The sequence below is a fragment of the Tursiops truncatus genome, chromosome 11 (genome assembly GCF_011762595.2).
Source record: "Tursiops truncatus isolate mTurTru1 chromosome 11, mTurTru1.mat.Y, whole genome shotgun sequence".
NCBI lineage: Eukaryota > Metazoa > Chordata > Mammalia > Artiodactyla > Delphinidae > Tursiops > Tursiops truncatus.
This window is the reverse complement of record NC_047044.1, coordinates 51,708,786-51,724,021: the sequence shown is the minus strand read 5'-3', so window position 1 is coordinate 51,724,021 and position 15,236 is coordinate 51,708,786. Positions and strand designations below refer to the sequence as shown.

The 15,236-nt window shown below is 34.8% G+C and overlaps 1 protein-coding gene across 1 annotated transcript in view; it reads left to right on the top strand.

Annotated features, from left to right (window-relative positions):
• The window catches only part of TBK1 (TANK binding kinase 1), a 38,924-nt gene extending 26,204 nt beyond the window's left edge, over nucleotides 1-12,720 (top strand). The window contains exons 10-21 of the mRNA XM_019952261.3: nucleotides 675-733; nucleotides 1,130-1,221; nucleotides 2,707-2,808; nucleotides 3,626-3,704; nucleotides 5,823-5,944; nucleotides 6,043-6,119; nucleotides 6,718-6,757; nucleotides 7,257-7,358; nucleotides 7,482-7,578; nucleotides 7,975-8,081; nucleotides 8,310-8,381; nucleotides 11,945-12,720. Of these exons, the coding sequence (XP_019807820.1) occupies nucleotides 675-733; nucleotides 1,130-1,221; nucleotides 2,707-2,808; nucleotides 3,626-3,704; nucleotides 5,823-5,944; nucleotides 6,043-6,119; nucleotides 6,718-6,757; nucleotides 7,257-7,358; nucleotides 7,482-7,578; nucleotides 7,975-8,081; nucleotides 8,310-8,381; nucleotides 11,945-11,996 (1,001 nt within the window). The 3' untranslated portion in view covers nucleotides 11,997-12,720. The remainder of the gene's footprint in view (nucleotides 1-674; nucleotides 734-1,129; nucleotides 1,222-2,706; nucleotides 2,809-3,625; nucleotides 3,705-5,822; nucleotides 5,945-6,042; nucleotides 6,120-6,717; nucleotides 6,758-7,256; nucleotides 7,359-7,481; nucleotides 7,579-7,974; nucleotides 8,082-8,309; nucleotides 8,382-11,944) is intronic.
• Nucleotides 12,721-15,236: the final 2,516 nt, after the last annotated feature.

Below are 15,236 nucleotides of genomic sequence, written 5' to 3'. Positions count from 1 at the left end.
ATAAAAATGATTGTCATCTTCATAAAGTCGACTGATGATGACATTAATGTAGAACTTTTATAAATATTAAAATTTTGTAAGTTAATTAGAGTAGTAGTAAAATTTAAAACCCTGTGTGCAACAAAATTTGACGTTAAATATTTTGTTTATAAAATGGTAAAAATAGTTTGTCATATATGTTTTATTGTAGCTCTCTGCTTTTACTATTTTACTAACACTCAAAATAACCTTTTGTATCATAAATCTCAGCAAATATTTATTGTTTCCAGGGTGAATAGGACACTTTTCCAGGCTTTGAAGTTTAAGAAAAATTAGATCTGCATTTTGGAATCTTTTAAATTATTAATTCTAGTGGTGAAAAAAAATTACCTGGATTTTTATATTTCTGTTTAGATCTTGGGATTTGATTTAGATTTAAAGGAAAGCATTGAGCTTGTTATGTTGGAATATATTTAAGAAAAAGAAATGAAACTCCTTAGAAATAGTGCAGGAAATTTGTTAAGGAATGAGCATTTTGTTCAAGTGGTTTTCTTTAACCAGGAAAAGAACATTAAAGAGTTTTACCACTAACATTTAATTTAGAGGTAATTTAGAGGTTAATGTTTAATTTGGAGGTTGATGTATGAAGGATGAAATAATTCATAATTTTTTATTTCTGATTTTAATTATTTCAGTTTCCCTCCCTAAAGTACATCCACGTTATGATTTAGATGGGGATGCCAGCATGGCTAAGGTTCGTATTTAATTAAATGACTGTATAAACATCTGAATTAAAATTATCTTATTAATAGTGGAAGCAATAAAAAGTGTATCTTTATATACACCTATGTAATTTAGGAAATTACTCATTTAGATTGTTACCCATGACAAATTTTTGTGTTCTTTCTTCTTCGTATCCTTTCTTGAACTCATAGGAAAATTTTCTCCATTGAGACAGTGCATTTTTACCATCATTATGTTTATTTAAAATTTTTATTGCAGTTATATCTGTCCTTAGCTTTTAGAAATTAGTAGCTTACTGTGTTTTTAATGATAAAAACACAAAAGCTTGCAAATTTTTATGTGAAAGTTTTTCTTACCCTGTACCACAGTTCGCACCAAATATTGACACTTTGTATTTCTTCATTAGGCAGTAACAGGAGTTGTGTGTTATGCCTGTAGAATTGCCAGTACCTTGCTGCTTTATCAGGAATTAATGCGAAAGGGGATACGATGGTTGATGTAAGTAATGGATTGAAATTTGAAAATTGATCTTCGCATAGGCCTCATTAAATACCTGGTAATCATCCCATCATTGATGCTTTACCTCTTCAGACTAGGTAGGGTCACGTGTATGATTTTTTTATAATACATTTGTTTCACAGTTTACAAAACATTTAGCAGCTGTTTTTTTTTTTTTTTCATTTGATTCCTACAAAAATCTTATGAGACAGATAGGAACAAATAGTATCTGAATTTTAAAATTAAGAAAAAAAAATGAGAAAAATATAGGATTTCCCGGGTTGTCCAGTGGTTAGCACTCGGCGCTTTCACTGCCGTGGCCCCGTGGCCCTAAGAAACGTTTTGTGGATGAATATATGATATGTCATCTTTCCATCTGATAGAAATGGAGAATGAATAGTCTCTTAAGAATCGTGCCTCTAGTTCTATACAACGTCATTTGAAGTGTTTCAGTTTTATACACACATAATAATGGACTCAACAGTGCCCTTAGGCTTTAATGCTTGTGACAGTTTACGTTTACCCACCTCACACCTGTCCTTCCGTTCTCGAAAAAACAGATATGAAGCATTTCATCATTCTTGTTCTTCTGCTGCTGTTTCTAAGAAGAAAAAAGTATAAGGCTCTTTTTTTTCCTGTCACCTTTATGTTAAACCCATAAAGTTATGCTTATAATTTTTTTTTATGTGTTCACATATCCAGTTTGTAAGCCTATGCTTTTCTCTTTCCATTAAGAAGCCTTTTTGTTTTTACTAAATGGTTTTTGGAAAAACCTAAGTGTTGACTCCATTTATTTTCATAGCATTGTTGCTAACAGCTCTTGTTTTCTCTTGCTGCTGCTATCTACTCCAGTCGCTGCTCCATGAAGCTTTTGTTTCTTTTACTTATTAGCTTTTAGTTCAATAAGTCATGAGAAAATAGTTTTTCACGTAGACCACTGTTGGCAAACTTTTTTAGTTAGTAAATATTTTAGACTTTGTGGACTGCAAATTCTGTTTTCATTTTGTTTTTACAACCTTTAAAAATGTAAATACGTTTCTTAGCAGAAACAGGCATCAGTCCTTAGTTTGTTGGCCCTTGATATAGATCAGAAGGTCTTCATTTATATTATATACTGTGTCATCCTGCTTAATAAATCAGACAATAGTCTACTCTGAGCATTAAAAATTAATTCTAGTGGTATAAAATGTAATGCTGTTCAGCTTATTTGTGTAATTGTAGATTAGTTTTGTTCCTTAATATAATTTTAATGCCTTAGATTTCTAAACTGTTAACCTGATAAGTGGTAATGGTTTTGTACCCTGGATAGGTATAAAGCGTTACAGAGATGCTTTCAGTAGTAAAAAGTGAATTGGCTTTCATAATGTTTCAAGACTGTTAAGAAGTTTGTCTGAACAGAAAGTAGTACAGCAGTGTAATTAGTGAAAGGCAAGAGAAAACAAATAATTCTTTAGATAAACTAATGGGAATATTATTATTTTTTAGAGAATTAGTTAAAGATGATTATAATGAAACTGTTCACAAAAAGACGGAAGTTGTGATCACATTAGATTTCTGCATCAGAAACATTGAAAAGACTGTGAAAGTGTAAGTAGACTACTTCCTTACTAATAGTGGTTAAAATGTCAATGATTTTCCATTTCTGTTTAGTTTGTTTAGTTATCCTTGGCATGATATAGCATGCTCTGCAAGTCTTTCTATTAAGGGACAACCTTAGATTAAGTCATTTCCTCCTAAGGGCAAAAATACTCAGTCATTTCAGTAAGAAATGAGTACCATCTTTTTGGTGGCATTTTCTCCTTCCCTTTGAAAAGGAAAAGGAATCTGAAATAGAAACATCTCATTTTTTTTACCTTGCAAAGCAGACAACTCTGCATAGGAAAATATAAAACCTGTGATCAAAGGAAGTAGGAAGAGGTATTCTAGAACCCTATTTGGGTAGTATTTTTAGAATTTGGAGATTACTTTTAGTTTACTCTTCCTTATTAATCTTACCCCTGAGAATGCCTTTTTGAAACAATGATATTTTAAACTGCCTTGTTCCTAGGCTATACTATTTGTACTGCACAGGAAATATAATAAGTGAAACTAGTATATACTCTTGACCTCCATTATTTCCGAAATCTAGTATTTCGACTATTATCCTGACATAAGACTGAAATAAAGTTGTCTTTTATAGTTTATCTCTTAATCTGCAAATTTATAAGCAGAAGTATATAAAATTCCTTCTTTACGGAGACATCAAGTTTTCTTGGGATCTGTTGCTTATACGCTTTGCATTCAATATTCTATTGTTAAATAGTTATGATAATAAAAACTCATAATTTATAAAACATCTTTTAAAATCTATGCTCATGTAAAATTTTATGCTCATTTAATTTTTCTGTACTTGTTTTTCATACAGATATGAAAAGTTGATGAAGATCAACCTAGAAGCAGCAGAGTTAGGTGAAATTTCAGACATACACACCAAACTGTTGAGAGTAAGTATTTACAAAATTTTGACAATCGTGAGCTCATAATCTGTTCCTTTGCTGGCAAGATTAGATCCGAACTTTCCTAGAAACATGATGTACCTAAAGATCTCCAGAGAAAGAACAGCCTTTTCCCAACTTAAGGAACACTACTTTTTAAATAGACATGATATTGCAGCCAATTGATTTATTAATAGTTTTACTTATTACCCCCTTAATGTTGGTCCTTCAGGTTGCTTGCTACTTCTCACACTTTTATGTAATGCTGTAAAAAATAACTTTGTCCATAAAATATTTTCCATATTTTAGAAATATAAGGTAATACATTCTTAACATTAATGTTAAAGAAGACATAAAGCATGAAAAGCAAGATATGTATTTGACTATATAAGAATTTAAGGGGCTTCCTTGGTGACACAGTGGTTAAGAATCCACCTGCCAATGCAGGGGACACGGGTTTGAGGCCTGGTCCAAGAAGATCCCACATGCTGTGGAACAGCTAAGCCCGTGCACACAGCTACTGAGCCTGTGCTCTAGAGCCCGCCAGCCACAACTGCTGAGCCTGCATGCCACAGCTACTGAAGCCCGTGCACCTAGAGCCTGTGCTCCACCACAATAAGAAGTCCACGTACTGCAACGAAGATTAGCCCCCGCTCGCCGCAACTAGAGAAAGCCCGCGTGCAGCAACGAAGATCCAATGCAGCCAAAAATAAATAAATAAAATAAATTTTAAAAAAAAATTAAAAAAAGAAAGAATTTAAGATCTCTATATGTTTTTTGGTTTGGTTTTTTCTTTTTTTTTTTTTCCTTTTTGGCCACACCACGCGGCTTGTAGGATCTGAGTTCCCCAGCCAGGGATTGAACCTGGGTCCTCGGCAGTGAAAGTGCGGAGTCCTAACCACTGGACCGCCAGGGAATTCCCAAGATGTCTTATGTTAAAAAAAATAATATTAAAAAACAAATAGATTGAGAAAATGAGATAAAGGGTTTTTTTATATATATGAAAATAGCTCATACAAATGCATAAGGAAAACATTAAATCTGCAGTAAATAGAGAACATTTAGAAATGATTTAAAAATGAATAGATCTAAGTGAAACTCTTGGAAAAAAAAGTCCAACCACAAGAGTAATAGAAAATTGCGTATTATAACAGTAAGATACCATTTTGTCTTTCAAATTAGCAAGGCTTTAAGAATTATATATAATGCCAATGCTAACACGAGCAGAATGCAAAGGGCACGCTTGTTTGTTGCTAGTAGCAGTATAAACCACCACATAAAACTTAATTTGAGGGCTTCCCTGGTGGCGCAGTGGTTGAGAGTCCGCCTGCCGATGCAGGGGACACAGGTTCATGCCCCGGTCCGGGAAGATCCCACATGCCGCGGAGAGCTGGGCCCATGAGCCATGGCCACTGAGCCTGCGCATCTGGAGCCTGTGCTCCGCAACGGGAGAGGCCACAACAGTGAGAGGCCCGCGTACTGCAAAAAAAAAAGGTATTTTCTATGTTTTTTAAAAAAGAATATTAGATGTAAGCAATGTTTTATAAAATATATTTTATATAAGATTTTTTATTAATTTATTTTTGGCTGCGTTGGGTCTTCATTGCTGTGTGCGGGCTTTCTCTAGTTGCGGCAAGTGGGGGCCACTCTTCACTGCAGTGCACGGGCTTCTCATTGCATTGGCTTCTCTTGTTGCAGATCCCAGGCTCTAGGTGCGCGTGCGTCAGTAGTTGTGGCATGCGGACTCAGTAGTTATGGCTCGTGGGCTCTAGCGCGCAGGCTTGGTAGTTGTGGCGCACGGGCTTAGTTGCTCCACAGCATGTGGGATCTTCCCAGACCAGGGCATGAACCCATGTCCCCTGCATTGGCAGGCAGATTCTTAACCACTGTGCCACCAGGGAAGCTCTATAAAATATATTAATATTCATGTTTTATTATCATATTGTACTCTTGGTGGAATATAACCTAAGAAACTGTCCTTGCATTTAAAGATAAAAATAATTATTCTGACTTTGAACTGAAGTAATCTACAAAAGAAATGTTATTCAAACTTTAGGCTCCATTGGCGTTGTGATGATCATTTCTGATTTTTGGTAATCTGGATCTGAACACATTGGTTTTATTTAGCTTTCCAGTTCTCAGGGAACAATAGAAACCAGTCTTCAGGATATTGAAAGCAAATTATCTCCAGGTGGATTGCTGGCAGATACATGGACCCATCAAGAAGGCACTCATCCAAAAGATAGACAGTAGGTTATAACTGCATTGGCAGTTTCTGCTCTTATTATTAAATGTCCTTTTTCACATTGACTCAATTAATTTATTTGGATTTTTCTTTCTTAAATAGTGTAGAAAAGCTACAAGTCCTGTTAAATTGCATTACAGAGATTTACTATCAGTTCAAAAAAGACAAAGCAGAACGTAGTAAGTAAAATTTTCCATTTGTTAATCTGAGTCAGCCCTACTAGTTGTAATTTGGTTGAATTAATTTGGTATATTTGTAAGGGTGTCTGCATAAGTTATTTATTTCAGAGACTTGGTTCTGTCAGGGAAGAGGTTGAATGTATTAAAAATTATCCTTAAAACCAACCTTTTGAGTATTTCAAATCAGGGATCAGAGCTCTGAAACCTCTAGAGTACATGCACGTAATGGAAAGGGATGAGATTGGCCCGTGGAAACTGAGGGGGACTAGAGAGGAGGACCCCCACCCCCATGTGAAGGGAAGAGCCACTAGTCACATTCACCTGATTGTTTTTCCAGTGTTCCTAGGCCTCAAGAGAAGCTAGAAATAGACTTTATTAGAAATATCCTGATTTTTAAATGTTGGCAGTTAATTTTTTTTTTAACGTTAGCACTGTACAGACCAAATAAAAGCATTTGTGGGCAGTATCTACCCATGGGTCAGAAGTTTGTGACATCTGCTTTAAACTCTTAGCCTTTATGAAGTAATAATCTCAAAAAAAATTGCATGTGATTTTATGATTCTACATTTACAAGAGTAATACATATTCTTATTTTTAGGACTAGCTTATAATGAAGAACAAATCCACAAATTTGATAAGTAAGTGTCCAGATTATGTTTAATAATTATTTTTGGTTATGTTTCTTCTTAACATTGGAATTAATCATAATAAAAAATACATTTTAGTCTTGGCTTTACAGAATTGTTACTGTATGTGCACATATTTGAGGCCCACTCATCTGGCCCCTGGTTGAGAGGTTACTGAGACGGGAGAATAAGGGGGCAGTCTTCTTCTGCCTCCTGTGCTCTGATTGCAGAAGGACAGATAATGGAGAACATAGGCAAGGGCAGACTTAACCACCTCCTTAACCTTAACCTCATTCGATAAATAGTTTTTGACCATTCTCCACTATCAACTTTCTTTTTCTCCTCTTACTGCTATAATGTCTGTCTTAGAAACCTTAGGCTTTTTACCGTAAATATTCTAAACCCACAACGGTCATTACAGGAAATAAATTTCATATATTTGAAAATTCTTTAATATTGGAAATAGAAACAGTGACATTGGTTTAAGCCTCTGATTATTTCTAAATTACAGGCAAAAACTGTATTATCATGCAACAAAAGCTATGACCCACTTTACAGATGAATGTGTTAAAAAGTACGAGGCTTTTTTGGATAAGTCAGAAGAATGGATGAGGTAAGTAAACTTTCTGGGGGGTGATTAGTGATTGTCTGCACAATATATAATTTAATGTATATTATATATTTTAAGTAAAAATAATATTAGACTGCTTATTAATTGGTTCTTTTTGGTTTTCAGAAAGATGCTTCATCTTAGGAAACAGTTATTATCGCTAACTAATCAGTGTTTTGATATTGAAGAAGAAGTATCAAAGTATCAAGACTATACTAATGAGGTATAGCTTCAAAATTATCTAGAAAAAAAGGCTTTTTCCTACTAGGAAAAATTAAAATAAAATTCTTCTAAGTTTATATCTGATAATGATTGAGAAGAGAGAAATAGGGTATAATATGCCTATATCCAGCTCTGCTTGCCCACTTGTGGTATGTATTTTGAGCCAAGTTTTAAGATGTTTTACAGTGAAAAACATCTGATAGACCATTTTTTAAAATCATCTATAAGTAAAGTTTTTCTTAAAAAGTTTTAAGTATTATATCACTGATGGTTTTGAAATTAAAACTTAAAGCTTTAAAGGACTTACTAAACCTGTAACATTTGATATAAGATCTGTAGTAAGTATTCTGTTCTGTGATTGATATGGTTTTTTGTTTATTTGTTTTTGATGTTTTAGTTACAAGAAACTTTGCCACAGAAAATGTTTGCAGCCTCCAGTGGAATCAAACATACCATGACCCCAATTTATCCATGTTCTAACACATTAGTAGAAATGACTCTTGGGTAAGAAATTTATTATTTGGTAACTGTAGTGTTTCCATTTGTTTTTATTTCATTTTGTGATCTTGCTCTTTTATTTTGAAATGTTTTATATTTGTTATGAATACATTTGCTAATATTTAATGACTTAGATCAATCTAGAGAACTAAACATACTATATATAAATATAAACTGTAAAACACTTGAATACTTTTTTTGAGCACAGGTATTTTATCTTTATTTTGAATATAGTATGAAGAAATTAAAGGAAGAAATGGAAGGGGTAGTTAAAGAACTTGCTGAAAATAATCATATTTTAGAAAGGTGAGTAATACAAAGATCATTCTGCCCTGTAATTATATATGCAATTGAGTACATAAACATACATCTATACTTGTATCTGTTTGTCTTCCTGTATCAATAGGTTAAGCAGTGGGAAAGGAATATTAAGTCAGAACCCTTAGGTTTTGTGAATTTCATGGTGCCTTTTAATGTGTTTGGGGTTCTTTTGATAAAGACAAGTCAACTGTGATTGATTCCATTTTATAGAAACACTGGTTAATAGAATTCTTTGAATCAGTCTGTGAAAACGAAAATCTTTTGCACATTTTTCAAAACATTTTCTCATAAGAATTATCATTTTCAATTCTGGATTCAGAGTTGCTTAGGAGATGCCAGCACTCTGATCAGTGCTATGTAACTCAGAGCCCTCTGAACCCCTCCTTGCACGTGAGCGCCATCTGTTCATGGAGTTCTTTGAGGAGCTGAGTGTCTGCTTATCTCCAGAGTCCTAATAGATCAAGGAGAAAGAGAGTTGGAAAATGTACAGAGCCAATAAAGCCACTTTGGTGGCTGTTTCCTTGTCTGGGTTCCTCAGAGAAGTTAAGTCCTATTTGGCCCATGAATAGAAGCCTCTCTTTCCAGCCCTTAGGTGCTTCTCCACAGGTCCTCTCACCCGCAAGATATTAACACAAGGATTTCACATTTATGTGGTGTTTTGTACACTTGCAGGGCACTTTCATGCTGCATGGCCTCACTAAGCGTGCATTCCAGCCTTGCATTCCAGGGCACAGCAGATAGTCCTTGTCCATGTTCCACAGGTGTTGACGTTCATAGCTGAAAAGATGAACTGGAGCTGGAACCCAGCCTCCTATCTCCCCACTAGCCCTGTTCTCTCAAATAAACGACCAAACATGTTCATAAGGCTTGGAAAGATTAAATGTCAGGAAATCACATGATATTTGAGCTACATGCAGAAAGTTATCAGGTGTTTCTATAGTATTGTCGATTTTTTTAAATGAATTTAATGAATTGGTAAAAAAATGTTTAAACAATATATAATTGTAAAAATTGAAATAAAAGACCCCACCTCCTCTTTCTCATACCTCCCCACTCCCACAGAAGTGATCAGTATTAATAGTTTGTTGTGCATGTGTGTTTTATAAGAATGGAATCATTCTGTTCATACTAGTTTAGTCTCACTTTTTTCACTTAAGGCTGTATATCAAGGGTACTTTTTCATATCCATACATATAGCTCTATTTTTCTCATTTTCAGCAGCTGCCTGATATCCTAGTTTATGGATCTGCCATATCAATTTGTGCATCCCTATTTGTTGGGCATTTAAGTTGTTTCTAATTTTTCAGTTACAAAACATGCTTCAGTGAACATACTTGTATATATACCTTCATGTGCTTGTGTAAGAATATTTGAAAGGTTGACTTCTTGATGTTTCTAGATGTGGAGTTGTTGGGTCAAAGGGTATGCACATTTGAAATTTTTTTATATATATATAAATTTATTTATTTATTTATGGCTGCATTGGATCTTTGTTGCTGCTCGCGGGCTTTCTCTAGTTTCAGTGGGTGGGGGCTACTCTTCATTGCGGTGCACAGGCTTCTCATTGTGATGGCTTCTCTTTTGGAGCACAGGCTCTAGGCACATGGGCCTCAGTAGTTGTGGCATGCAGTCTCAGTAGTTGTGGTGCATGGACTTAGTTGCTCCGCAGCACGTGGGATCTTCCCAGACCAGGGCTCAAACCTGTGTTCCCTGCATTGGCAGGCGGATTCTTAACCACTCTGCCACCACGGAAGACCCTGCACATTTGAATTTTGATAGGCGTTGTTAGTTTGTTCTCTAAAAGGCTTGTTACAGTCCCATTGTCAACACTGAATGTTACCAGTTTTTTAGATGTTTGCCAATTTGTTTAGTAGAAACCAACATCTTGTTTTAATCTTGTTTTAATTTGCATATCTTTGGTTAATAGTGATGTCAAACATCTTTTTATAGGTTTATTCAATTTTTTTTCTGTGAATTGCCTATTAGGTTTTAAAGTATTTTTCCTATTGGTTTTCTATTGGTTTCCTATTGGTTTATAGCATCTACATAGTAATTATCTAACTCTTTATAACTTTTTATAAATTTATGCAGTTTATAGTTTCTTCACAACTTTAGCTAAATCCTAAATTTATTCTGAAAGGCTAAAGATTAGCAAGTAGAAAAGACTATTAAAATATGTTTTAACAAAATTTTATATTGAATCACATGTTTTGTGGAATAAAATCCCCACTTCCCAAAGCATGTCCAATAAGTCATGTTTTATTTGCAGGCTTGACAATACATGGGTAATCAGACATGGCAGAATCATAACTTAAATGTTAAATGACCACTTAAGGATTTGTGCCAGAACTAGCCAGGTCTTGTGCTCTGTCTCCATATGGATATCTATCACTTCAGATTTTTTTGTATCTAAAATCACTTAACATCATCCTTCCCAACTCAGTCTCCCCTGTAATTTACTCATCTTCTTCCCCTTTCTCCTCCTACCATGAACATAAATTATTTTATTATTTATTTTTTTAATGAATTTATTTATTTATTTTTGGCTGCGTTGGGTCTTCATTGCTGCATGGGCTGTCTCTAGTTGCAGCGAATGGGGGCTACTCTTCATTGCGGTGTGCAGGCTTCTCATTGCCGTGGCTTCTCCTGTTGCAGAGCACAGGCTCTAGGCATGCGGGCTCTATAGTTGTGGCTCGCAGACTTTAGAGCACAGGCTCAGTAGTTGTGACGCATGGGCTTAGTTGCTCTGCAGCATGTAGGATCTTCCCAGACCAGGATCAAACCCGTGCGTTGGCAGGCAGATTCTTAACCACTGTGCCACCAGGGAAGTCCCCATAAATTATTTTAGACACTCACTCTTATTTACTCCCTTTCATCAAGTTTGGTAATCTTCCTTCAAACGTTTCTGTGTTCCCCCTCATCAACCTCATTTAGATCTCCTTTCCCCCTACCTTGTGAGCCATGATAATAATCTACTACCTATTTCCCTAACCAGTTCTTCCCATCTGTCATGGGTTTTACAGCCAAAGTAATATTCCCAAATACTGATCTAATCATACCACTCCCTTGGCTCAAAAATTTCTAAATTCCTATTACCTAAAAAGTCAAGTCTAAATTCATACTTGAATTGAAAGAATATAATAGTCTGGCCCCAGCCTAATCACCCAACTTTATTTTATACTGTTCCTCCAAGTAACATTCTGTTTTAGCAAGATTCCATTCCTTACTGTCCCTGACTCCCAACTCCACATCTTTGCTTATAAATCCCACCCCACCAAAAGAAATTATCCAGCTCTTTCTAACACTTTCTAGATTACATTACTCCCCCATTTTCTCTTAAGAAGTCTTCCCAAGCCACTGAGTTGTATTTTTTCACATATTTATGATAGTGGCACTGTGTTTCAGTAAGAAATAGAGCAAATTATAGTTGGTTAACTCTTTAAAAATAATAGTTTATTCCTCTGAAAAGTATTTGATATTCTTCTTTAAAATGTTGGAGGCCAAATAAATGAATCTTTTGAGATCGCCTTTTTTCTTTTGTGTTTTAGGTTTGGCTCTTTAACCATGGATGGTGGCCTTCGCAATGTTGACTGTCTATAGCTTTATAAGAAGTTTGAGGCAAGTTTCAGTTTGCACAAGAAAATAATGTTGGGGCATTAAATGAATGCCTCTGTAGGTGGTCTCTTGTTTTTACATTTCACTATTGGATGTGGTCTTGTAAATATGTACAATACTGTAAATATATAAAAAATATATAAATTTTTGGCTGCTAAGATGTAATTTTACTTTTTAACATTTATAATTATATGAGGACATTTGACCTCAGTGAGCACTGAGAAGAAAGCCATGACCGATACGTTGAGATACTTACTGATCCTCGACTCTTCTGAGTAAGACCAGCTAAGTCATATATCTCTGACTGCCTACTGGAAACATTTTTAAGTGGAACCAAAATTGGCATCCTTACAAATCAGTAAAGGCTGATTGTTAACACGTTTATAAGTGATAGAATGGAGAGGTAGCTTTTGTGAGTGGGGAGCAGAACCGAACCACTGTTTTACTAGGATCACAGTTTTTTTGAGAAGGATAAAGTGGCATTATCCTAGTTATCCTTGTATCTGTTTAATTTCAGGTAAATTATTGAGCAAAATTTTTAAAGTGATTTATTAAAAACTGTTCATTTTTATTTTGGCCATAAATGTATAATTGTCATAAAAATTTTAGGATCATTTCAACTGTTTTAAGCTGTATATTTTTTCTTTACTTTAATTCTGCTTACTACTTTATGAAGAAGTATCAATAAATTTCTCAGTTGTAATGTAAAGAGTTTGTATTTTTCTGTGTACAACAGTTTGAGAAACAAAAGTTATCTTTTGAAAAATAATGGGTGGTAATGGTAAATTATCCTCAGAAATTACACGAGGGGCAATTTTGTGACTCTTCTAAACCCACTGATTCCAAGTTTAGTAGAAGTTCTTTCGTAAATTCATAAATGTATGCTATACAAATCCAGAAGGAGCCTTCTCTTTGAAAAATATACACAGAGTTCTAGACTAAAGGATTGTGCTCAATGAGAAATTATTTTGCCCAAGAAGGATTTGGTTTTAGTTTGGTTTCTGACTTAGATGACTGAAGTATGATCATGTACAACCTGTATATCATAAAGAGATCATGTCCTAAGTAGTAAATAAATTTGGCTGTCATGAACATTGCAAAACTGAAAACGGATTAGGATGTCATTTGAAATCTCAAATTGATGCATCATTGTAGTAGGGAATTTTAAGTGTCACATGTATACATTATAAAAATAAATGCATGGGTCAATGACGTTACTTTTATAAATACAGTTATCCCCTATCAAAAACTGTTTAGTCTGAGAGGGTATGGGGCAAGGGGGTATTTAATCCCTTTTAATTTTAATTTTCTATTTGACCATCTAACATCAGTGTCTAATTGTGTAGTTTAAATGTTTATATCACTGAACACTAGGTAAAATTTTACTTAAATTATGTAATCAGTTAATATATTTGCAGATTTCGTTTTTATTTAAGCACCTCTAGAAAAGAATACCAGTAAACGGACCCTTGCTGTGGGGATTGTATATGTGTAAGTTATACTGGTAAGAACAATTCTGTTCCACACTAGTATTAATTAAGACTAACTGTTCTATTCCCCATTACAGCAACATGTAAATCAAGCACTCTTGCTTTCAATATTTTACCCTGAAGTATGCATCCTCATTCAAAACACCTTATGTCAGTAAATACATGGTGACATTGGCCTGCTAACCAAATTTTCAGAGTTACTATGTAAGTGAAATTAGCTTTAAAATAAGTTGCATCTCTAGTTTACTAGCTTTTTTTTTCAATATTGGGATATATTTCCAAAAGACAGGGATTAAAAATATTATATGTAACAAGTAGAAGAGTTAATGGATTTAACTCTTTTTTTTGATACTGTCTCTTCTTTTTTAATTGATATAAAGTTGATGTAAAATATTATATAAGTTACAGGTGTACGATACAGTGATTCACAATTTTTAAAGGTTATACTCCATTTACAGTTGTTATAAAATATTGTATATTCCTTGTGTTATACAGTATATCCTTGTAGCTTATTTGATACATAGTAGTTTATACCTCTTAATCCCCCACCCCTATCTTGCCCCTCCCTGCTTCCCTTTCCCCACTGGTAATCACTAGTTTGTTCTATCTGTGAGTCTGTTTCTTTTTTACTGTATTTACTAATTTGTTGTATTTTTTAGATTCCACATAAAAGTGATATCATACTGTATTTGTCTTTCTCTGTCTGACTTCTTTCAGTTAGCATGATACCCTCTAAGTCCATCCACATTGTTGCAAATGGTAAAATTTTGTGGTTTTTTTTTATGGCCGAGTACTATTCCATTATATATATATATATATACACACACACACATACCATATCTTCTTTATCCATTCATCTGTCAGTTGACACTTAGGTTGCTTCTGTATCTTGGCAATTGTAAATAATGCTGCTCTGAGCATTGGGGTGCATGTATCTTTTCAAATTAGTGTTTTCGTTTTTTTCGGATATATACCCAGGAGTGGGTTGCTGGGTCATATGGTACTTCCACTTTTAGTTCTGTTTTTAGTTTTCCAAAGTGGCTGCATCAATTTGCACTCCCACCAACAGTGTACAAGGGTTCCCTTTTCTCTGCATCCTCACCAACATTTGTTATTTGTGTTCTTTTTGATGATAGCCATTCTGACAGGTGTGAGGTAGGATTTAACTCTTAATGTAAAAAAGAGATTATAGGTCTAACAGCAGAAGGAATAATCAAAAATGAAATAAGTGAATGTAAATTATGTGAAAAAAAGGGATATCTTTGAGTAAATAAAAAAGGAATTAGAGGTTAGGGAAGAAATGTGGAAAATAATCCCATCACATCTTCTAAATGTCCCATTTTGATTATTTTGGAAATTAACAAATACTGTGTAAGTGGCTTATAGACCTCGTTGCACTGTGTCGAAGCAGAGTGTCTCTTCTTAGATGTAAAGATCTTTTCCTCAGGGACTTCCCTGGTGGCGCAGTGCATAAGACTCTACGCTCCCAATGCAGGGGGCCTGGGTTCGATCCCTGGTCAGGGAACTAGATCCCACATGCATGCCACAACTAAGGAGCCGGCAAGCCGCAACTAAGGACCCATGAAGCCGCAACTAAGGACCCCTGGAGCCACAACTAAGGAGCCGGTGAGCCACAACTAAGGAGGCCACCTGCCACAACTAATACCTGGTGCAACCAAATACATAAACAAAACAAAGAAGTCTCTATTTAAAAAAAAAAGATCTTTTCCTCAAA